Source organism: Phacochoerus africanus, chromosome 5, assembly GCF_016906955.1.
Source record: "Phacochoerus africanus isolate WHEZ1 chromosome 5, ROS_Pafr_v1, whole genome shotgun sequence".
NCBI lineage: Eukaryota > Metazoa > Chordata > Mammalia > Artiodactyla > Suidae > Phacochoerus > Phacochoerus africanus.
In genome coordinates, this window is record NC_062548.1 from 28,452,942 (window position 1) to 28,477,411 (window position 24,470).

Here is a 24,470-nt window from a genome sequence, read left to right on the forward strand (position 1 = left end):
TTCTTTCTTTTTTCAATTGCATATGTGTTGTATGTATGATATTCTTGCTTATGAGGAGGAACAATCAGTTAATAATACCCATGATAATGAACTGAGAAAAAAATAAAATAACATAAAATAAAATAAAAGTAAAGTAAAATAAAATAAAATAAAGTAAAATAGTTAGTTGGTCTTGCCTGCTATTCACATGTGAATCCTCAAAGGTTAAGGAAAACTTTTTAATTTGCCTTTATATATTAGGTACTATACCAACACAAGATACTGTGCCAGGAAATAGATTTGAATGAATGAATGGATACTTGTGTACATTGATTTGATTTTCTATTCAGACTTCCAGTTTTGCAAAAATCCTAAAAACTAACCTCTACAGGAAACATTCTTAGGTTTTTCTCAATATCAATCTGAAGTCGGATTATTTTAATTCTTTTTTTCTGAAGTTGGATTATATTAATCCTTTTTTCATGTGTACACCATGTTCCATTACTTTTCATTGCTCTCTGCATGTCCTCTCAAATCATTTTTTTACACATATGGTATTTCAGCTCTCTGGGGGAAGAGACTGTATTTCAAATAGAAGCACATAATATGGATTTACTAATTAAGGACACTTTCAGTCGAGCAATTTTGTTTTCTTTCTCTTCACAAACTCTAGTATTATCATCAGTCTGGCAGACTTTATTCCCTCCAACAGAATATACAGAAGTTATCTCATTCTCAGTCCTTCCTGGTAGATAAACAAATACCATGCATGAGTTAGCAATAAAAGGTTAGAAAGAACACCCAAATATAATCTTATTTTAGTTTTTCACATGTATGCTATGCTATATTAATCTTCACTGCTCTCTTAATTCCCTTTCGAATAATTGCGTGGGCATATATTTATCCTTTCAGAAAGAAAGTAAACAGAGGCTATAGTGCAGGTGGCAACTCAAGTTCAGAAGGAGCTTTCAAATACAATCTTCCCAGAGAGGAGTTTTAGACTCACCTTTATTAAAGAATGTGCTAACCATAAAGCTGAAGAATATTGTGGCAATGGCGTAACACAGCAAAAAGACAAAGACGAGAGATGGGTCACTGTGTTGGACGACTGGCACAGGTTCAATCTAGCAAAGCAATCATGAAGACAGGTTAGTCATACTCTAAGCAATGTCACAACAAAAGATAAATGAAACATATAAAATATTTTTAATAATTTAAGGATTTTTATTATATTTATTGTTGTACAACTATCAGCACAACCTAGTTTTAGAACATTTCCATCCCAAACTCCAAGTCACCCCTACCTCCCCATCACCTGTCCCCTTTGGTAATGATAAGTTTTTGAAAATCTGTGAGTCTGTTACTTTTGTGCAAGTAAGTTCATTTGTACCCTTTTTTTTTTTTAGATTCCAAAAGTAATTGATAGCTTATGATGTTTGTCTTGCACGATCTAACTTCACTTGGCATGATAATTTCTAGGTCTGTTCATGTTGCTGCAAATTCCATTATTTCATTTCTTTTCTTGGATAAGTAATATTCCACTGTGTATATATACCACGTTTTCTTTATCCACTCCTCTGTCGATGGACATTTAGGTTGCTTCCATGTCTTGGCTATTGTATATAGTGCTGCAATGAACATTGTGGTACATGTATACTTTCAAGTCATGCTTTTCTCAGGATAGATACCCAGGAGCAGGACTGATGGAGCATACGGTAGTCCTATTTCAGTTTTTTGAGGAACATCCCTGCTGTTTTCCATAGCGGTTGCACAAATTTACATTCCAACCAACAGTGTAAGACTTGGATTCCCTTTTCTCCACATCCTCTCCAGCATTTATTGTTTGTAGACTTTTTGATGATGGTCATGCTGGCTAGTGTATGATGGTATCTCATAGTAGTTTTGATTCACATTTCTTTAATAATTAGTGATGCTGAACATCTTTTTATGTATTTTTTGGGCAGCATGTCTTCTTTGAAGAATTGTTTAGATCTGCTATTTTTGATGAGGTTTATATTGAGCTGAAAGAGGTGTTTGCATATTTTGAAGATAAATTCCTTGTCAGATTAATTCCATAAACCAGGATTAAATTGCAAATCTTTTAAATATTTTGTCCATTCTGCAGGTTGTCTTTTGTTTCAGTTAATATTTCCTTTGCTGTGCAGAAACTTCTAAGTTTAATTAGGTCCCACTTGTTTATTTTTGCTTTTATTGTCACTATCCCAGGAGGTGGATCTGAGACGATACTGCTGCAGTTTATGTCAGAGAGTGTTTGGCCTGTTTTCCTCTAAGAGTTTTATAGTATCTGGTCTTATATTTATGTCTTTAATATATTTTTAGTTTATTTTTTTAGTTTGGTGTTAGAGCGTATTCTAATTTCATTCTTTCACAGATACCTATCCAGTTTTCCCAGCACCACTTATTGAAGAGACTGTCTTTTCTCCAATGTATATTCTTGACTCTTTGTCATAGACTAGTTGACCATAAGTGTGTGGGTTTTTTTTCTGTGCTTTCTATCCTGCTCCATTGATCTTTATTTCTGTTTTTGTGCCAGTATCATACTGTTTTGAAGACCGTAGCTCTGAAGTATACTCTGAAGTCAGGGAGCTTGATTCCTCCAGCTCCATTTTTCTTCCTCGATTTCTTTGGCTATTTGGGGTCTTTTATATTTCCATACAAGTTGTAAGATATTTTGTTACAGTTCTGTGTAAAATACCATTGATAATTTGATAGGGATTGCACTGAATCTGCAGGTTGCCTTGGGTAGTATAGTCATTTTGAAAATATTGACTTTTCCAATCCAAGAGCATGGTATATCTTTCCATCTGTTTGTGTCATCTTCAATTTCTTTCATCAGCATCTTATAGTTTTTAGAGTATAAACCTTTTGTCTATTTAGGTAGGTTTATTCCTAGGTATTTTATTCTTTTTGATGCAATGGTAAATGGGATTGTTTCCTAAATTTCTTTATGATCTTTCATTGTTAGTATATAGAAACACAATTGATTTCTGAGTAGTACTCTTGTATCCTGAAACTTTACCAAATTCCTTGATGAGCTCTAACAGTTTTCTGGTAGTGCCTTTAGGATTTCCTAGGTATAGTATCATAGCATCTGCAAACAGTGATAGTTTTATTTCTTCCATTTCAATTTGGATTCCTTTTAATCTTCTCTTCTCTGCCATGGCTAGGACTTCCAAAATTATGCTGAATTAAAGTGGCAAGAGTGGACATCCTTGTTTTGTTCCTGATATTACTGGGAATTGCTTCAGATTTTCACCAGTGAGAATGATGTTTGCTGTGGGTTTGTCATATATGGCCTTTACTATATTGAGGTAGGTTCCCTCTATGCCCACTTTCTTTTTTTTTTTTTGTCTTGTTGTTGTTGTTGTTGTTGTTGCTATTTCTTGGGCCGCTCCCGCGGCATATGGAGGTTCCCAGGCTAGGGGTTGAATCGGAGCTGTAGCCACCGGCCTACACCAGAGCCACAGCAACGCGGGATCCGAGCCGCATCTGCAACCTACACCACAGCTCACGGCAACGCCAGATCATTAACCCCCTGAGCAAGGACAGGGACCGAACCCGCAACCTCATGGTTCCTACTCGGATTTGTTAACCACTGCGCCACGATGGGAACTCCTATGCCCACTTTCTAAAGGGTTTTTATCAGAAGCGGGAGTTGGATTTTGCAAAAAAAAATTTTCTGCATCTATTGAAAAGATCACATGGTTTTCATTCTTCTGTTTGTTAATGTGGTGTATTATAGTGACTGATTTGCAGATATTGAAAAATCCTTGCATCCCTAGGATAAATCCAACTTGATCATGGTGTATGATCCTCTTAGTGTATTGCTGGACTCAGTTTGCTAGCATTGCGTTGAGGATTTTTGCATCTATGTTCTTCAGTGATATTGGCTTGTAATTTGTGTGTGTGTGTGTGTGTGTGTGATCTTTGTCTGGTTTTTCTATCAAGGTGATGATAGCCTTATAGAATGAGTTTAGGAATGTTCCCTCTGCAGTATTTTGGAATAGTCTCAGAAGGTCTTAACGCTTCTCTAAATTTTTGATAGAATTCACCTGTGAAGACATCTCATCTTAGACTTTTGTTTGTTGGAAGTTTTTAAGTCACAGTTTCTATTTCAGTACTTGTGACTGGTCCATTCATCTTTTCTATTTATTCCTGGTTTAGTGTTGGAAGATTGTACCTTTCTAAGAATTTGTCCATTTTTTCTAGGTTGTCCATTTTATTGGCATATAGTAGCTTGTAGTAATCTCTTATGACCCTTTGTATTTTTTTGATGTCCATTGTAACTTCTCCTTTTTAATTTCTAATTTTATTGAGTCTTCTCTTTCTTTTTAGATGTATCTGGATAAGGATTTATTAATTTTGTTGATCCTTTCAAAGAACCAGCTTTTAGTTTCATTGATCTATTGTTTTCTTTTTTAAAATTTTATTTTATTTTATTTGTCTTTTCTGGGGCTGCACCCACAGCATATGAAAGTTCACATGCTAGGGGTCTAATCAGAGCTGTAGCTTCCAGCCTACGCCAGAGCCAAAGCAATGCCAGATCAAAGTCGCATCTGTGACCTACACCACAGCTCATGGCAATGCGGGATCCTTAACCCACTGAGCAAGGCCAGGGAATGAACCCACAATCTCATGGTTTCTAGTCAGACTCATTAACCACTGAGCCATGACGAGAACTCCTGATCTATTGTTTTCTTTGTCTTTATCTCATTTATTTCTGCTCTGATCTTTATGCTGTCTTTCCTCTGCTAACTTTGGGTTTTGACGTTTTTCTCCAGTTGCTTTAGGTGTAAAGTTGGGTTGTTTGTTTGAGATTTCTCTTGTTTCCTGAGATAGGCTTTATTACTATAAACTTCTCTCTTAGAACCGCTTTTTCTGCCTCCATAGGTTTTGTATAGTTGTGTATTTGTTTTTACTTGCTTCTAGGTATTTTTATACTCCCTCTGATTTCTTCACTGAGCCATTGGTTGTTTACTAGCATGCTGTCTAGTCTCCATTTGTATTTGTTTTTTTGCATTTTGGGGGGTTGTTGTTGTTGATTTCCAATCTTATAGCATTGTGGTTGGAAAAGATGCTTGATTTGATTTCAATTTTCTTAAGCGTACTGAGGCTTGATTTGCGGCCCAGAATGTAATCTACCCTAGAGAATGTTCCATGTGCACTGGAGAAAATGTGTATTCTGCTGCTTTTGGATGTAATATTCTATATTTATCTATTAAGTCCATCTGGTCTAATGCATCATTTAAGTCCTTTGTTTCCTTATTGATTTTCTGTCTGGATGATCTGTCCTTTGTTGAAAGTAGGGTGTTAAGTTTTCCCACTATTAGTATTATTGTTGATGCCTCCTTTTAAGGCTGTTAGCAGTTGCTTTATACACCGAGGTGCTCCTATGTTGGGTACATATATGTTTACGATTGTTATATTTTCTTCTTGGATTAACCTTTGATCATTATGTAATGTCCTTCTTTATCTCTTGTAACCTTTATTTTAAGGTCTATTTTGTCTGATATGAGTATTGCTACTCCATCTTACTTTTGATTTCTGTTTGTATAACCTATATTCCATCTTCTCACTGTAAGTTTTTATGTGTCCCTACAACTGAAATGGGTCCCTTGAATAGAGTATATAATTGCGTCTTGTTTTTGTATCCATTCAGCCAGTCCATGACTTTTGTTTGAGGCATTTAGTCAATTTATATTTATATTCTTATGGCCATTTGGTTCATTATTTTGTTGGTCTTTCTTCTTCTTTTCTTGTTCTTGTCTCTTGTGGTTTGATGACTATCTTTAGTGTTGTGTTGGATCGCTAACTTCTTATTTGCATGTGTACCTATTGCAGATTTTTGTTTTGCAGTTATCATGAGGTTTTGATATAGGAGTCTATATATATATATATATATATATGTATATATATATATATATATATAAACATTGTTTTAAATTGCTGGTCTCTTAATTGCAAGTGCAACTACAGTATCCTGCATTTGTACACTCCTCACAACATCTGGTTTTGGTATCATACTTGTGTGTAGATGATTTCCTACATTTACTATACATTTGCCTTTACTGGTGAGCCTTCTAATTTATAATTTTCTTGTTTCTAGTTTTGGCCTTTACTTTTCCATAGAGACATTCCTTCAGTATTTGTTGTAAATCTGGTTTAGTGGTGTTGAATTATCTTAGCCTTCGCTTGTCTGTAAAGCTTTTCATTTTTCCTTCAAATCTTAAGGAGAGCATTTTTGGTTGCAAGTGTTTTTCCTTTCATCACTCTAAGTATATCATGCCTCCCTTCTGGTGAAAATTTAGCTGTTATCCTTAAGGGGATTCCCTTATATGTTATTTGTTGTTTTTCCCTAGCCGGTTTCAAATTTTTCAATCTTTAATTTTCATCAGTTTGATATGTGTCTTGGCTGTTCCTCAAGTTTCACTGTGCTTCCTGGATTTGAGCGAATGATTCCTTTCACATGTTAAGGAAGTTTTCAGCTATTATCTATTCAAATATTTCCCCTGGTCCTTCCTCTCTCTCTTCTCCTTCTGACACCATTATAATGTGGATGTTGGTGCATTTAAACTTGTCCTATAATTCTCTTAGACTGTCTTTGTTTCTTTTCATTCTTCTTTATTCTGTTCCACATCTGTGATTTTCACCAGTCTGTCTTCCATCTCACTTATTTGTTCTTCTACCTCCTGTATTCTGCTATTGGTTCCTTCTAGTGAATTTTTAATTTCAGTTATTGTATTTTGCATCTCCACCTGCTTAATCTTTATGTCTTCTATTTCTTTGTTCAAAATTTTTGCGATTTATTGATCTTTGCCTCCAACTTTTTCCAAGATCTTTAAGTATCTTTACTATCATTATTCTAAAATCTTTTTTATGGTGGTTGCTAATCTCCAGATCACTTATATGTTTTTTTCTTGTGTTTTTTCTTATTCCTTCATCTGGGTCATATTTCTCTGCCTTTTCATATTGTATAGACTTTCAGGAGTCTCCTTTTTCCGGCTATAGGGCTGTAGCTTCTCTTGCCTTTGGTGCCTGCCGCTTTGGGTGAAGTTGGTACATGGGCTTGTTGCAGAGTTCCTGTTGAGACTGCATACTGGTAGGTGGAGCTTATTCTTGTCCCTCCAATGGGTGGGGCTTTGTCTTCTAGTGTGATTAGATGCAGCTGTGTGCCTAGAAGGACTTTAGGCAGTCTGTTTGCTGATGGTAGGACTGTGTTCCTACTTAGTTTATTGTTTGGCTTGGGGCTTCTCAGCACTGATGGGTAGGGCCAGATCTTTGAAAAGTACCAACTCCAGGGAATTCATGCCAATGATTATTCCTAAGATCTCTGCCTCCAATGTCCTTCCCCCTCCTCCCAAGCAAGCCACTGACAAATGCTGTTTTTCCAGGAGACCCTCCAAGACTTGCAAGCAGGCCTGGCCCAGATTCTTATAGAATCTCTGCTTTGCCCTGACCCAGTGCACATGAAAGCCTGTGTGCACCCTCCTGTTTCCCCCCAGCCCTGTGGAGCTCCTTCATCCAATCCCTGCTGGCCTTAAAGGCAAATGCTCTGGGAGCTCCTCCAACACTGCCAGTACCACAGGTATGGGAACCTGATGTGGGCTCTATGATAGTTATTTTCCAGTTTGTGGGATGCCCATCTGGTTGGTATGGGATTGCTTATATCATGAAAGTGCTCCTCCACCATCTCAATGTGGCTTCTTTTTTGTTTGGGGGATATCTTTTTTTGATAGTTTACAGTCTATTTTGTTGATGGTTGTTCAGCAGTTGGTTGTAAATTTGGTGTTTTTGTGAGAGAAGGTAAGCTTAAATCCTTCTACTCCATTATCCTAATGAAACTGAGGGAAATGGTGAGTAGACAATTTATAAACTACAGAAGGTCCACATATCTAGGTTTAAAGTTTAATTTGGTGATAAACTAAGCAGCCTCTGAGTTTCCATGCTGGAGTCAACAAAAGGCACATTTTTTATCCCCTGGCAACTTGAATCTAATAGGCCCACACCATGCTTCTGTTTTCCCTGTCAAAGTTTAACTGTAGCATGCTGCAGTCAAATAGACACTTTCCTTTGCAAAGAAAATAAGGCACATCAAAAAGATGATAACTGAATACAAAAAAAGGAATGTGAAGAAATAGGCAGCCCAGAGCATCCAATTACTGAGTCCTACCATGAGCTGATACTCCTGTGGGAGAGTTAACACAAACAAAATATCAGGTAAAACAATATAATTATACAAAATGCATTCACAAATATCTAATTTAACTTATACCACAACAAAAATGGGTTCAATAATAAGTGTTATTACTTATCAAGGCCAATTTATAGAGGAGGAAGTTGAGGCTCAGAATATTAAGTGCCTTGATTACAAAGTATGCAGCTGCTGAGTGGCAGAGCTGTGATGCTTGTAAGTGCAGAGATAATTTCACCAATAATTTACCTGATATTGTTCATATATGAGTAACCCTGAAAACTATGAACAACTAAGATTAATATGCCCTTTATTTTTATTACATCCTCTTCAATTACAAAGGTTAGAAGCAAACACTAGGATAAAATGCAAGGCAAAGAAAAACTTTAGCATTTTAGAGTAATCTCTATAAATTCTTTATAGATATAGGTGATATTTTAAGTTTCAACAAAAGAATATCAAAATATTTTAGCTAAAATTATAATATAGAAAACCAATAAAATGATTAAAATAAGTGGCATTGTCTTCAAGAGTTTTTTAAAATATTGAATTTTACCAACATATTAAGTTCTGTGAAAAGTACGAAACACTGTTGAAATAATTTAAAAGAAGCCTTTTAAAGATAGGAAAGATATCGCATATTCATGGATTACAGACTTAGTATTCTTTTTTTTTATTTACCTTTTTCAGCTGTACTAATGGCATATGGAAGTTCCTGGCCCAGGGATAAAATTCAAGCCATAGCTGTAACCTACACCACAGCTGCAGCAACCTTAACAAGCAGTGGATCCTTAATCCACTGTGCTAGGCTGGGAATAGAACCTGAACCACCTCAGACACAATGCTGGATCCTTAACCTACGGTGCCAGAGTGGAAACTCCCAAGACTTAATATTCTTACAGGCCCTAACCCTGAGGAACATAGATGCAAAAATCTTCAACATATAGCAAACCAAATTCATCAATACATTGTCAGAATTATATACCATGATCAAGTAGGATTTAATCCAGGGATGCGAGATGGTTCAACATCCACAAATCAAACAATGTTATACACCACATTAGCAGAAAAAGCATTTGACAAAATTCAACATCCATTGATAATAAGAGTCTCAATGAAGCGGGTATAGAGGAAATACCACAACAGAATATAGGTTATATACAAGAAGACCACAGTTTAACATTATACTTTTCCCCTAAGATCAGAAACAAGACAAAGATGCTGACTCTTGCCATGTTTATTCAACATAGTGTTCGAAGGCCTAGTCAGAGCAAATAGGCAAAAAAAAGCGAAAAGACTGGAAAAGAAATCACTATTTGTGGATGACAAGGCATTAAATATTAAAACCCCTCAAAATCATCAAAAACTGTTAGAACTAATAAATTAATTCAGGAAAGTAGCATTATAAAAATCAATATATAGAAACCTCATGCATTTCTATACACTAAAGCAAACTATCAGAAACAGAAATTAAGAAAACAACACAATTTACAACTTCATTGAAAAGAATAAAATACCAGTAATAAATTTAACCAAGGAGGTGAAAGACCTATACACTGAAAACTATAAGACACTGATAAAAATCTTATAGATATAAACAAAGGGAAAGATACTCTGTACTAAAGAATTGGAAGAATTACTGTCATTAAAATGTTCATATGACCCAAAGCAATCTACAGATTCAATGAACTTTCTGTCAGTTTTTTTTTTCTTTTTGAGATCACATCCACAGCATATGGAAGTTCCTGGGCTAGGGTTTGAATTAGAGCTACAGCTGCCAGCCTATGCCATAGTCACAGCAACGTGGGATCTGAGCCATGTCTCCAATGCCAGATCCTTAACCACTGCGCAAGGGCAGGGATAGAACCTGCGTCTTCCTGCATAATAGTCAGATTCATTTCTACTGAACCATGATAGGAACTCCCTCAGTCAAATTTCAAAGCCAGTTTGAGCAACCTGGATGCAACTAGAGATTCTCATACTACTTCACTTACTAAGTGGAGTAAGTCAGAAAGGGAAAGACAAATACCATATGATATCTGGAGTCTAAAATGTGGCATAAACGAACCTATCTACAAAACAGAAACAGATGCACAGACATAGAGAACGGTGTTGTGGTTGCCAAGGGGGAGGGGGAGGGAGTGGGATGGACTGAGGGTTCGTAGAGGTTAGTAGAGGCAAACTATTATATTTAGAGTGGATAATCAATGGCATTGTACTCTAAAGCATGGGGAATTATATCCAATCTCTTAGATAAAACATAATGGAGGATATATGAAAAAAATAATGTATATACATGTAATATTCCTGTGAAGTGTCTTATAGAAATAAAACTGAAAACTAAACCATGAATTCAAAAAAAATTATAAAAATCATCAAGAGATGTAAGGGTTCACTTCGTGGATGCTACTGAAATACGACCACCCACTAGTGCTAAGTGGGTAGCACTAATTCAGCCCTCCACCAAAATTTGCCCTAGAGATCTAACATTTTCTACAGAAGCTCTCTCTACCACCAGGAAAGTGGAGTTACCTTCAATCGGTTTTCCTTTTCCCACACAATAGATTGAACGAGGATAAGATGATTCATAGCAAAGATAAATAAGATTACCAAAGGGGTGAAAATATCCAAAATTTCAAGGAAGTAATCATGATAATATTCTGGGTATGGAAATCTCTGAACAAAAACAGTGACATTGGTGAATAGATTTTGTACGGCAACACGTGCATGATATGTCATGATGGCCTTGTCCAAGGCATGTTGCATAACCAGGAACCCTTCAGTGATGTAACCTAAAGGAGAAAAACAAAGATCAGTAAATACAATAGAACAACTTACATCCTAACGATTTTGAGTCATATTAATATATTGCATCATTTGCTTAGGTGTTTAAAAATATTCCCTTAGAAGTGTTTTCTTGTTTTTGGTACAAATTTATTTATTTTTTAATTATTTATTTTTTGCTTTTTAGGGCCACAGCCATGGCATATGGAGGTTCCCAGGCTAGGGGTCCAATCAGAGCTATAGCTTCTGGCCTACGCCACAGCCACAGCAATGCAGGATCCAAGCCATGTCTGTGACCTACACCACAGCTCACGGCAACGCTGGATCCTTAACCCACTGAGCAAGGCCAGGGATTGAACCTGCATCCTTACGGATGCTAGTCAGATTTGTTAACCGCTGAGCCACGATGGGAACTCCTATAATTTATTTTTGTATTCTGTTTTTGAATCTTGGGATTTTACTTACATGAATACATTATTTACAGTACTTTTGGTGGATTTCCTCAGAATTGTCTGTATACATCTGTCAACTGCAAATAAAGATAATCTCACTTCTCCTTTTCCAAAGTTTACTCATTTTATTTCATCTTCTTTTTCTGGCTCAGGCTAAGATTTCCAGTAATATGCTGTACAGAACTGATGACAGCAAACATCTTTGCTTTATTCCTGATATTAGGGGCATGTTAAATACTTCACCAGTAAGCACACATTTCTCATACATGTGCTTTATAAGCTTGAGAAAATTTGCTTTTATTGCCATTTCAGTTTGAAAAATTTAAAAAATATATATACATTTTTTGTCCTTTTGCCTTTTCCAGGGCTGCTCCCGTGGCATATGGAGGTTCCCAGGCTAGGGGTCGAATTGGAGCTGTAGCCGCCAGCCTACGCCAGAGCCACAGCAACACGGGGTCCGGGCCACCTCTGCAACCTACACCACAACTCATGGCAACGTTGGATCCTTAACCCACTGAGCAAGGCCAGGGATTGAACCTGAAACCTCATGGTTCTTAGTTGGATTCCTTAACCACTGAGCCACGATGGGAACTCCTAAAATATAATTTTTATTTTGGAAAAATAATCTTAAAGAAGAGGTGCAAAAGTAATACAGATTTATCATGCTGGGTTTGTCTTTCCCTGACTTATTTCACTTAGCATAATGCTTTTAAGCTTCATCTAAATTTGTCTTTGTTCAACCCTGAAGACGCAAATACGAAATCTTGTGTTATACTCCCACAGGTCCCTGAGACTCTGTTCCTTTTTTTTTCAGTCTACTTTTACTTTGTCATTCAGACTGGGGTAATTTTATTAGTTATCTTCTAAAATGTGGTTCTTTTCTGTGTCCCCCCATCATGTTTTTGACCCCACCCATTGAGCTTTTTATTTCAGTTATGATATTTTTCAGTTCTAATATTTCAATTTGCTTCTTCTTTATGTCTTCTATTTATTTGTTAAGACTTTCTATTTTTTTTTTTTTTTGCTGAGGCTTTCCATTTTTTTCCCAAACATGTTCATAATTGTTCATTGAAGTGTTTTTTTTTTTTTTTATCATGGCTGTTTTAAAATCTTTATCAGATAATTATAACATCTCAGTTATCCTGGTGTTAACATCAGTGTTGGGTTGAATACATACCCAAAAGATGTTCTAACCCTCGGAATCTGTTAATATGAATTTATTTGGAAAAAGGGTCTTTGCAGACATACTTAAGGATCTCACAATAAGATGAGGTAGAATGATCTGGATAGGCACTAAATACAGTGACAATTATCCTTAAAAGAGACAAAGAGGAAAAGACCATATGATGACAGAGGTAAAGAGTGGAGTCATGCAGTCACAAGCTGAGGGATTCCTGGAGTCACCAGAAACTGGAAGAGGCCAGAAAAGATTCTCCTTACACCCTTCATGGTGCAAAACCTTGATTCCAAAACTATGAGACAATAAATTTTTGCTTAAGGCCACTCAGTTTATGGTAATTTGTTATGATAGCCATATGCAACGAATATAGCATCTATTTATTGTCTTTTCATTTCATTTAAAATTCTCCTGGTTCTGTGAATTCCTGTGATGACAGAGTGGAATCAAATCCAACGATTATCCATGAGCATGTAGGTTCAATCCCTGCCTCGCTCAGTGGGTTGGGGCATTGCCGTGAGCTGTGGTATAGGCTGCAGATGCAGCTTGGATCCCACATTGCTGTGGCTGTGGTGTAGGCCTGCAGCTACCTTTGATTAGACCCCTAGCCTGGGAACTTCCATATGCCATGGGTGCATCCCTAAAAAAAAAATAAATAAAATAAAATAAAATAAGATAAATAAATAATTTTTTTCCCCTGGTTCTTGTTATGAGTAATTTTCTACCAAAATCTGGACATTTCAATATTATGTTATGAAAACCTGGACCTATCTTAAACCTTCTGTTTTAGCTAACTTTCTTTGACACTGTTCCAGCAGGGCATGGGGGTTGCTCCCCCATCACTGCCAGAGAGAAGTAGAAGTCAAGGTTCCCCCACTTGGCCTCTAAGGATATGTAATGGGGAGGTTTCCTTATTACTGTGGGTTAGAGGGGGGATCCTTAGATAAATACATGCTTGTATTATCACTGACACCACGGTTGGAGTGGTTTCATTACTCCTGGACAATGGTGAATGTCCTGACTTTCAACCAGGCCTCCACAGACTCCACTGAGAGGAAATGGAGAAGAGCACGTCATTACTACCAGGTAGGAGTGGAAATCTTGACTCACCACCTGGCCTCCACTGACACGGAGGTGTGGGGAGGCAATGAGAAGCCAGTCGAGACGAATGACCCACCTCCCTCACTGGCATTCTTTAACTGGTGGAGGTTTTGGGGTACACTGTTATACATTAACATAAATAGAAGTCTGGGATCCCCACTTTTGCTGCCATAGGTAGGGACAGGTCATATTTTGTTTGTTTGTTTTACTTTTACTTTCTTTTTGGGGGGGGGCCACACCCAGGCCAGGGATCAAATCCAAGCTACAGCTGCAACCTTCACCAAATGCCACTGGTGCCTTTTGAATTTTCTCTTTATCTTTGATTTCTTTGCACTTTTAATGTACGAACAGGTTTTCTCTGTATTTATCCTGATAGGGATTTGCTGAGCTTCTTAATGTATATATTTATAATTTTCATCAAATTTGAAATATAAGTATATTTTGTGCTCCTTCTCTTTCTCCTTTTTATATGGTACCTCCAGGTCATCACTGACTCACAAGTCACTAGGTTTCATTCATTTTATTAACTAGGTAAAATGCTGCTAACATAAAATTAAGTTTAAAGCATACAATTCTGTGCTACATATTTGGTGTACAATTACCATCTCTACCTAGTTCTAAAAAATTAACATCACCCCCAAAGGAAAACCCATACCCATTAAACAGTATGGGTTTTCCCGCCTCCCCTTAATCCCTAACAACCACAAATATTCTTTCTGTGTCTATTGATTTATTGGTACTGAATACTTCATATAAATGGAATCATATGTGACCATTTGCATTTGGCTTCTTTCACTTGGAATAAAGTTATCAAGGTTCATCCATGTTGGGGTATGTATTTTTTTTTTTTTTGTCTTTTTGCCCTTTCTAGGGCCACTCCCACGGCATATGGAGGTCCCCAGGCTAGGGGTCGAATCGAAGCTATAGCCACCGGCCCACACCACAGCCATAGCAATGCCAGATCTGAGCCACGTCTGCAACCTACACCACAGCTCACAGCAATGCCGGATCCTTAACCCACTGAGCGAGGCCAGGGATCGAACCCGCAACCTCATGGTTCCTAGTCGGATTCGTTAACCACTGCACCACGATGGGAACTCCTTGGGGCATGTATTGATATTTCATTTCTTTATATGACTGAATAAAATAGACTTTTTTTTTTTTTTACTTTGCTTTATTCTGGGTAAGTATATTGTGTGTGCTCAAATTTATTCACTATCTTGTCTTGTTCTCCATGTAACTAATCTCATCCAATAAATTCATTTCAGATACTACATGTTTTCTCTACAACATTTTATTTTATTTTATTGTGAAATTATGTTATAAATTTTATTCACTTAGTTCTATGTCTTTAGATGCTGCTATGTACACATCTAGTTCAGTCTTTCTCATTAGCTGTCCTGACTGCTTCCTGTTCCTTGCCACCACAAACACTACCATTCTCATGGATCCATAAAAGAGTTTTGTAGGATTTCTATCTATCAAAATATTCTTAATTTGGCAATTGCTATGGTTTTAATATTTGTATCTATCCAAAATACATACAGTTGTCCCTTGGTATCTGTGGGGAAGTGGTTCCAGGAATCCCTACAGACACTGAAATTGACGAATGCTCAAGTGCCTCAAATAAAAAGGCATAACACAAAAAATACAGTTTGCCTTCTATATTCTGGGTGAATTCATGGGTGTAAAACCTGCAGATACAGAGGTATGTTGAAATCCTGATGTCTGAGGTAATGGTATCAGTGGGTGAAGCCTTTGGGAATTACTTAAGTCATGAGAGGGGAGCCTTCATAAAATAAAATAAATAAATAAATAAATAAATAAATGCCCTTATACAGGGGGCTTCAGAAAGATCCCTAGATACTCTGATAAGGCACATGCTTTGAATCATAAAGAGGACTCTCATTAGAACATGACCTTGCCTTTGGAGTTCCCGTCATGGCGCAGCAGAAATGACTCTGACTAGGAACCATGAGGTTGCGGGTTCAATCCCTGCCCTTGCTCAGTGGGTTAAGGATCCGGTGTTGCTGTGAGCTGTGGTGTGAGCTGTGGTGTAGGTCACAGACGTGGCTCGCATCTGGCGTTGCTGTGGCTGTGGCATAGGCCAGTGGCAGCTACAGCTCCAATTTGACCCCTAGCCTGGGAACCTCCATATGATGCGGGTGTGGCCCTAAAAAAAAAAAAACAAAAACAAAAAACAAAACATGACCATGCCAGTACCTCGATTTTGGACTTTCTAGGCTCCAGAACAATGGGAACTATATCTCTGTTATTTACAAGCTACTCAGTCTATGGTGTTTTGTTACAGTATCTCACACTGGTTAAGATAGCCACCAGTACCAGACTGCCCCCTCCAGAATGGTTGGCTGAGCTTAGGCAACCTACCTCTAGCAGTGTAGTTTGGTTTCTATGAACTCACATCTTTGACAACTTTTAGCATCATCCAGCTTTCTTAGTTTTTCACAGTCTAACCTTTATAAAACAATGCCCTAGGCATAAGTTCATTATGCAGTAACATAAGCCGGAAAAGACACAGATTCTCTTTTAAATTTTATGACTATAAAAATAATGCTTAAAATATTTCCAAATAAAATAACAATAACATCCAACACAATCCCACCACTCTCACATAGCAAATATTTTCATAGTTGGGTATCTATCCCAATTCTGTGCTGGTGAGTATGCAGCTGACATAGCTATAATCTCATATGATAGTTCTGAGCTTTCCTTTTGAGAAGATTTAATAATGTCTATTTTTCATGACTATCTAACGTTCTGTAAACTACATTTTACACCTTTGTTATTCATTTATCCTATTTAAGATGTAGGTTATTTGAAATTTTAAAGAATTATGCAAAGTTGGACAGAACTTGTTTCTCTTGTTGAGTTATTTCCTCAAAGCAAATCTGCATTATGGTAAAAGCATATGCTCCATGTTAAAGACTTTTATTTATTTATTTGTAACTAATAATTTTTATTTTTTTCCATTATAGCTGGTTTACAGTGTTCTGTCAATTTTCTACTGTACAGCATGTGGTACATATGCACAATGGAATACTACTCAGCCACGAAATAGCACAAAATAATGCCATTTGCAGCAACATGGATGGAACTAGAGACTCCATGTTAAAGACTTTTAAATGGCAGTTTACATAATAAATTTTAAATTACTATATTAAAACCTGGTCATCAACCCCAAAGAATAACATATTTGTAACTAATCAGTGTCAGTAACTGGATGTGTACATTGAGTCATTAAAGTCAAAATTCCACAAGTAAATCTACATGAAAAGACGAGGGTAAGAAATGGTAATGACGAGGAAAGGATAAAATACACTGTTTCAATGTAGAGAATGTTTCATATGGGTTTTTGGACACGGAAAAATGTAAAGGAACAAATCAGCACAGTAAGTGAAAAATAACTTTTATCACAAGGTTGAAGTAATATACCTGTAAATATGTGATGGCTGTTACTAAACTACTATGATATTAAAATAAATGTGTTTAAAGATGTGCTCACCGGGACTTCCCCCATTTTCAAAATCCTCATTTCTGGGGCCCACAGAAGGAAAAGCTGGAAAGAGAGCACCTGTTTCCCAGCCTCTGTTTCGATCAAACCTCACATCCTTGTTCCTTTGGAAACTGCTAAAACGCAGGTGATATTTTACCTATAAGGAGCCATAAGAAACAAACAATGTCTATAAACAAAGACTATAATTAAGTAAGAATGAGACATGAAAAGAGGTTAAGGTGCAATTGAGAACATGGTGCGATTTTGAGGCAAACTGATTTGGAGGCATCACCACAGATTCTGAACATCAGGAAGGGAGAGCAAACCTGCTGTAGGGTTACCGTAGGTTGCAAACAAAGCGGCAACTGACACACTATTGGGAATGTATTTTCCCCAAATAAATAGATGGCACGCCTACGGCAATGAAATATAAGGAAAACACACTATAATTTCTTGCCTGATTATGTCAGCCAAGTATTCTGGAAGGAAAATCTCCACCTCTCTGAAAAGTGATTTTAACCACAACCAACGTCCTTCATGAGGATAAAAGAAGAATGCGATACAGTGTAAACGTGGAGTGTTGCATAACTTAATTATTAAATCAAAATACTTATTCTAAAGAACCCTTAAACATCAAGGTAGATTACACTGGACCTAAGCAGCAAATGGTCCAACTGTTGCCAAAAGTCAGAAGCATCAGACCAGAAAAACTGGCAAGGGGGCCAAGTAAGGGAGCATATATAAGGCAGAAAGGGTGAAGTTTGAACCTGCCCCCAAAACATTTTGACCAGGCTCTAGTCACATGGCTGAGCCTATGTCAGCATCAGCTTACCTTGAGCCAGTAACTTGAGGGAAGCTGACATGTATGAAAAGATGTGACAGAATGAAAAGATACCTACAACCCTGCTTACGTTTTTATTCCACTGACAACCATCTGCATCTTAAATGCAGAATTTTGCTTCCATATATTTAACGATACCTTACTTTGCTTATTTCCCTCTACATCAGAGACACCAGGTTCAAAGCACTGTTCTTGCCTCTCCCTGGGAGTTATTATCAGAATCGTCCTCAGTATCTACATATGTCTTCATGCTGATTCAGCATGGATAAGCCTTCACATTGTTCTCTTAATTCAGGTTTAGAAAAGGTTATAAAGTTCTTTCAAAAGAAATAAGAAAGTTTTTGTGTTGTGTTCCATGCTAGTGAAGATGCATTTTTTTTTTTTTCTTTTTAGGACCGCACCCACAGCCTATGGAAGTTCTCAGGCCAGGGGTTGAATGGGAGCTACAGCTGCCAGCCTACACCACAGCCATAGCCACATGGGATCCAAGCCGGATATGCAACCTACACCACAGCTCACAGCAATGCCAGATCCTTAACCCACTGAACAAGGCCAGGGATCGAACCCGCATTCTCATGGATTCTAGTCAGGTTTGTTAACCACTGAGCCACAAAGAGAAGCCCCCCCCCCACTTTTGCTGCATTTGCTTTAACACATCTTATCTTTTGATCTATGAAATGTGTATTTCCTTCATCATCGTGTGCAGCTGGAGACAGCTGGAACATCAGATACAGTAGTAAAGGTAATAAATATCCTTAGGTGTCAATATTTCCCATGATTGATTTATAAATAGAAATCTTGGAAAGATGATGAATCCACTTTTTTTCCCATCAGCAAAAAGCATTGGCGAAATAAATGCAAGGACACAGAAGTTATTTAGATTTGGTCTGGTACATTAAAGCAGCATGATTTTGGATAACTTACAGTATCCCACGTATAAAATGGAATAATGATACCTCTACTTCATTAAATTTCTGGAAATTGGAAGTACAATTTTGAAGTCTCTACATAACATTTTCTTACCTTAAGCGGCAGGGGATCATGGCTATTTTGGAACTCATGGTCAAAAACAAAAGCAGCCATCACTTTTTTAGAATTAACCTTTTGTTTAACGTAGTTTTCAAAATCTCTTTCTGAAGAAAAACCTTGAACTGTAGAAAGAGAAAAATCTCATGTGTGAGTTGACCACAAAAGGGCAAAATGTCTGACAGCCCTTCCTCTCTATAAGATGGGAAACCATTTTACATGAATGAAACATATTAAATATTTTATAACACTGTTGCTCAAATGCTGGCATAAGGAAATAATGGATATTTGGAATGCATAATTTTTGGAGTGTTGAAATTTTACCACAAGCTTAAAATATAATGAATAAAGTAACTATATACCAAAATAACCTAACAATGAACAATGCTTTGAACTGTATTTTGAAATTTCCATCTCAAAGAGAAATATGAACAAATTTGAACTATCCATTCTATTCAAAGTCCTATATCATGGGAATTTTAAATATCTAATCAAAAATAATTAGAAGTTGAGGAATGAAACCACTTTGTAACTTTAATATTTGAGATGATTATGTTTCAGTATTTGAGATGATTCATCAATGGACTCAGCCTAAATTAAATTTAACATAACTGAAAATTTTAAAATGTGGCATCATTTGTACCCTCCTAAGACAAAATATTTAGTCATTTAAATATCTATATGTACATTTATATACATTAAAGATTTCCTTACTTCTATTATGCATTAAACATATTTTTAATGTAAACATATTTTTATTGTAAACAGGATACCAAAGACTTCAATAGCCCACTGGTGCAAGTGAAATTCCATGCATTTTTATGACCAAGATTTTAAGGGGCTTGATAGCACAACTCTGTCTAGCAAACCCCCAATGCTTTGATTCTCAAAAGCTTCCATGTGAAGCCTCATTATTGAAATTCTTGATGGTATAGTTTTTGAGAACACATCTCATCCTTCAAAGTTTACAGTCTCAAGTTACAGTCTCCTCAACACTGCCACACTTGACACCTGGACTTTAAGATATTACTGTTTCCAATCCTGTAAAGAGTATCATAAGGCCCGAGTTTACTGTTGTTAGCATCATTTTCCTGAAGCCTGTCATGGAAATGCAGAATGCTATACTTTATAGTCTGAAATATTCCAGAAATTCCCTGCCAGACATTGCTTCATTCGGCCTCGCCTCAACAACTGCACGGTTCTGCTGCACTGACCCAGGTGAAGCAGGAAGTATTAGTTATTGTTGCACAAACTCTGCTTTGTTCTGCCAGAAGGGCTTGATCAGGAGGACAGCAGAGTAGAAGGACTAATGCTCACCTCCTGTCACGAAAACACCAAAATCCCAACTAACCGCTGAATAAATATTGACAAAAAAGACTGGAAACTACCAAAAAAGATATTCTACACCCCCAAACATGGACGAAGCTACAGTAAGACAATAATAGGTGTGTCTATGTGATATAAGCAAGTCCCATACCCACCAAGTGGAAAATAACTATATTGCAGAGGTTCTGGGCTCGAAGTCATGGTTCCAAGCCTGGGAGTCTGACATTGTGATGAGGAGACCCAAGAACATTTGGATTTGAAGGTTAAGGGGCTCGAGAGCCAGAAAACATGAAAACAGCCAACAGACAGTTTAAAAATTCTCATACATTGAGTTCCCACTGTGGTACAGTGGGTTAAGAATACAACTGCAGCCAAGGAATCTGGGAGTTGCAGGTTCCATACCTGGCACAGTGGGTTAAAGGATTCAGCATAGTTATAGCTACAGAGTAGGTCACAGCTACAACACAGATTCAATTCCTGGGCAGGGAACTTCCAAAAGCTACATGTGTAGCCATAAAAAACTATACAGGGACTTCTAGTTTTAGCTATGTGGAATAGCTAATATTAGACTGAACACTTCTATTACATAACAGTTAGATGAAACCTATAAAACTGTTTGAGAGCAATAAGCATGAGCAAAACCTATGGAGTTACAAGCCTTGAAAAAGGGAATTGCACAAGATGAGTATCATGTTCATCCTGGTATTTTACCTGAAATCACTTGATAAGTGTTGCAGACTTCCAAAGTTGAAGAGAAGAAGGTGAGAGTTCAGGTGGCCAAAATAGCTGGGACTTGGAAAGCACAATTCTGAAGAGAGAGAAGAGAAGAGAAGAGAAGAGAAGAGAAGAGAAGAGAAGAGAAGAGAAGAGAAGAGAAGAGAAGAGAAGAGAAAAATAAGCATGTAAATTCTATTGATCAACTCCTAAACAAAGCACAGGATAAGACCCAAGAAACTAAGATGACATCAGGTGGCAGACCAAGATGCTGAGCAGTGATTTCAGCATGCTGAGGAGAGACAGAAAATGAAGGTCAAACCCCACAACATTAGTGGGCCCTTCAAAAATACTCCAGACTAGAAGGGTCACGCCATAGGAGGAGCAACCAGGCCCTAGAACAAAGGGTATGCCTCAGGAATAAAGATCAAACTGAAATGGAACAGTCCTTACTGAAGCCTTAAACCAACCCTGGGTGGAATCAAGCTGGCCCATCAATACGCTGACCACCATCCAGAAGAAAATCTAACGCTCTTTGGGTAAAGAAGTGCCCTCAAGAGCATCTAATATTTTTCATCCACAATATCTGTCATTTAATACGGACACGCAAGAATACGCTATGAAACAGAACTCGATGACTTGGAAAAATACATATAAGTAAACCAGATACCACAACTTTGTGGAAGAAACTTTAAAGTAACCATGGTTAATAAATTTAAAAAACAGAACATTTCTTTAGAGGCCTAGACGCTATTAAAAACAGAGGTAAAAATTCCAGAACTGACAAATATTTTAAAGCAATTCAACAGACAGCTCGCATGACCTAATAATGTAATTTCAAAATATACACACAAAAAGGAAATTTTAATATTATTTTAATATATACAAAACGTATTTAATACTAATAACACCTAGTTGGAAATTGAATACCTCTCTCAACAACTGAGAGGATAAACAGACAAATAATAGTAAGAATACAGGAAAGTTGAAAAGCAGGATGATTAACCAACTTGATAGCCTGACCTGAGTGACATTTACAGAATACTACAAGCAAAACATACGAAATACATAGTCTTTACAAAGGCACATGGAACACTTATCACAATACACCATAAAATCGTCAGAAATAATTCTCAAATTTTCAAGGAATTGCAACCATGGAGTATACTCTCTGATTCAAGGGAAACTGAAATAGAATCAATGACAGAAGATAATGACACACCCCTGGGGGCTAAGTAATAAAGGCCTAAAAATTCCATGCATCAAAAAAGAAATCAGAGTGGAAATTATAAATAAACTATTTGAGGGTAACCCAGAGTAATCTGTAAAATACTAAATTATTAGGATATATACTATAAAAACTACTGGGAGTTTGCTTCTTTTTTTTCCTGCCTCAGTGTTTTATAAAAGTGGGAGATGTTCTGAGATGGCATCTAGGCTCAGGATTCTCAAAACCCTTGAGAGAGAAACAAGACTGAAAACAAATCCGTGATTGAATAAATACATATGTGTAAAGGGAAGGGGCAGTAGAAGGATGCTCACCAAACTTCTGACAACATTTATCTCTGGGAGAAAAAAGCAATGAACTGAGTTGAGAATGGGAGGGTGAGTGAAGAATTGGGAACTTTTAAAACAATTCTATGCAGCTTCACATATGACTTGTGCAACATTTTTATATAAAAGATGTTTGAAGCAACTGACCTCTGAATATGCATCCAGAAGGAGGGCTTCAGCTTATACTGTGGCTTTGTGCACTTCTGGCACACTATACTGTACGCCTGGCTAAGACTCACCCAGTTTAAGAAGGATAACCAGAAACAAGGCAGAATTGGTATCACAGAATTGGATGATAACCAGGAATAATGTAAATTTATTACTTATTTTAAAATATTGTTAAATAATCTATCAAAATATTAAATTATCTAAAATATATAAATCTAATAGATAATTATTACCTATATGTCTATATATATCTATATAGATATACCGATTAGATAATAGATAATAATGATTATCTATTAAAAATATTTTGGGCTCTAGGAGAAAACATTTTATAGGAATTTAACTCTCAAGTTTACAAAGTCCATTTTATACATAGAAGGTTACTGTTTGTTTATGAGGCTCTCCTACAATGTTTCACTTGGGATTAATGCCAAGACAAAAGGTTTTAAGTGTATCTTCGCCAAAATAATGGAATGGTACTTTTTAAAAGAAAATCTTGATTTCTAACCTTTAAAGTTGTAGTGTAAATCTCTTTTCACAGTTTCAACAATATTCTTAACCGCAACACTTTTGGAAGGCACAAAAGCCAATTCCCATAGACCAGGAAAAGGGATGTTTCCAAGGAATGCAGGCAACTCATCCACAGGCTGAAGAGAGTAATTGAAAGGTCCATAATTCCTTATAACCACAAAGTTGCGGGTTAACAAAAGTGTACCAATAAATAGTAATGTGAGGATAATTTCCATAATTAAAGCAGTGAATCGCCGCCTCTAGTACATGAAAGAAAAAAAAAAAGGATTAATAGTTAATAGTGCTGAGTACATTAACTGCAAATGGATAACTATTTTATATTAATAGATATTTCAGAAAAGAAGAGATACAGATGACCAAAAGCAATAGCTTGACTCTCTAATAGCAAAAGTTTCCTGGACTGTCTTTTTTCTCCTTTCTGTGTGTCATGCTGCTATCATTTTACTCTGTGAGAACTCTTCAGATTTTGAAGAGATACCCCCAGCCCTAAACCTAAGAAAAATGCAACAGTATAAATTGAAATGTAGTGATTGGACTATCAATATTTCCCCAATGTGGTCTCTTAGCTTTTGCAAAACTTCAATAGGTAGCTCAACTTACCTTTAAAACAAAATTCTTCCATAGAAGAACCATAAATTTGTAGAACCATGAAAAATCCATTCTTCAACTCTATTAAGGGAGTAAAGAATTTTTAAAGAGAAGTTTAGATTATCTAACAAAATGTAAATTTTAAATGAGTAAATCAAGAATTTGAATTACTTAATTTCTAACCAAACTTAGAGCATGACAAGAAACCATAAGCATTAAAATATTTGAGAAGTAGGATTTCCTGTCATGGCACAGCAGAAATGAATCCGACTAGGAACCATGAGGTTGTGGGTTCCATCCCTGGCCTTGCTCAGGGGGTTAAGGATCAGTTAGACTTAATTGATATCCATAGGACACCACATCCAAAAAAAGCCAGAATACACATGCTTTTCAAGCACACATAAAGATTCTCTAGGAGAGATGACCATTCTATGTCAGAAAACAACCTTCAACAAATTTAAGAGGATAGAAATTATTTCAAGCATATTTTCTGGCCATGACAG

The 24,470-nt window shown here is 36.8% G+C and overlaps 1 protein-coding gene across 1 annotated transcript in view; it reads right to left on the reverse strand.

The window, feature by feature from the left end:
* Positions 1 to 24,012, reverse strand: part of LOC125128404 (phospholipid-transporting ATPase ABCA3-like) — a 101,434-nt gene extending 77,422 nt beyond the window's left edge. The window contains 7 exon segments of the mRNA XM_047782759.1: positions 986 to 1,103; positions 8,063 to 8,185; positions 10,724 to 10,983; positions 17,229 to 17,376; positions 19,084 to 19,211; positions 23,357 to 23,618; positions 23,980 to 24,012. Of these exon segments, the coding sequence (XP_047638715.1) occupies positions 986 to 1,103; positions 8,063 to 8,185; positions 10,724 to 10,983; positions 17,229 to 17,376; positions 19,084 to 19,211; positions 23,357 to 23,618; positions 23,980 to 24,012 (1,072 nt within the window).
* Positions 24,013 to 24,470: the final 458 nt, after the last annotated feature.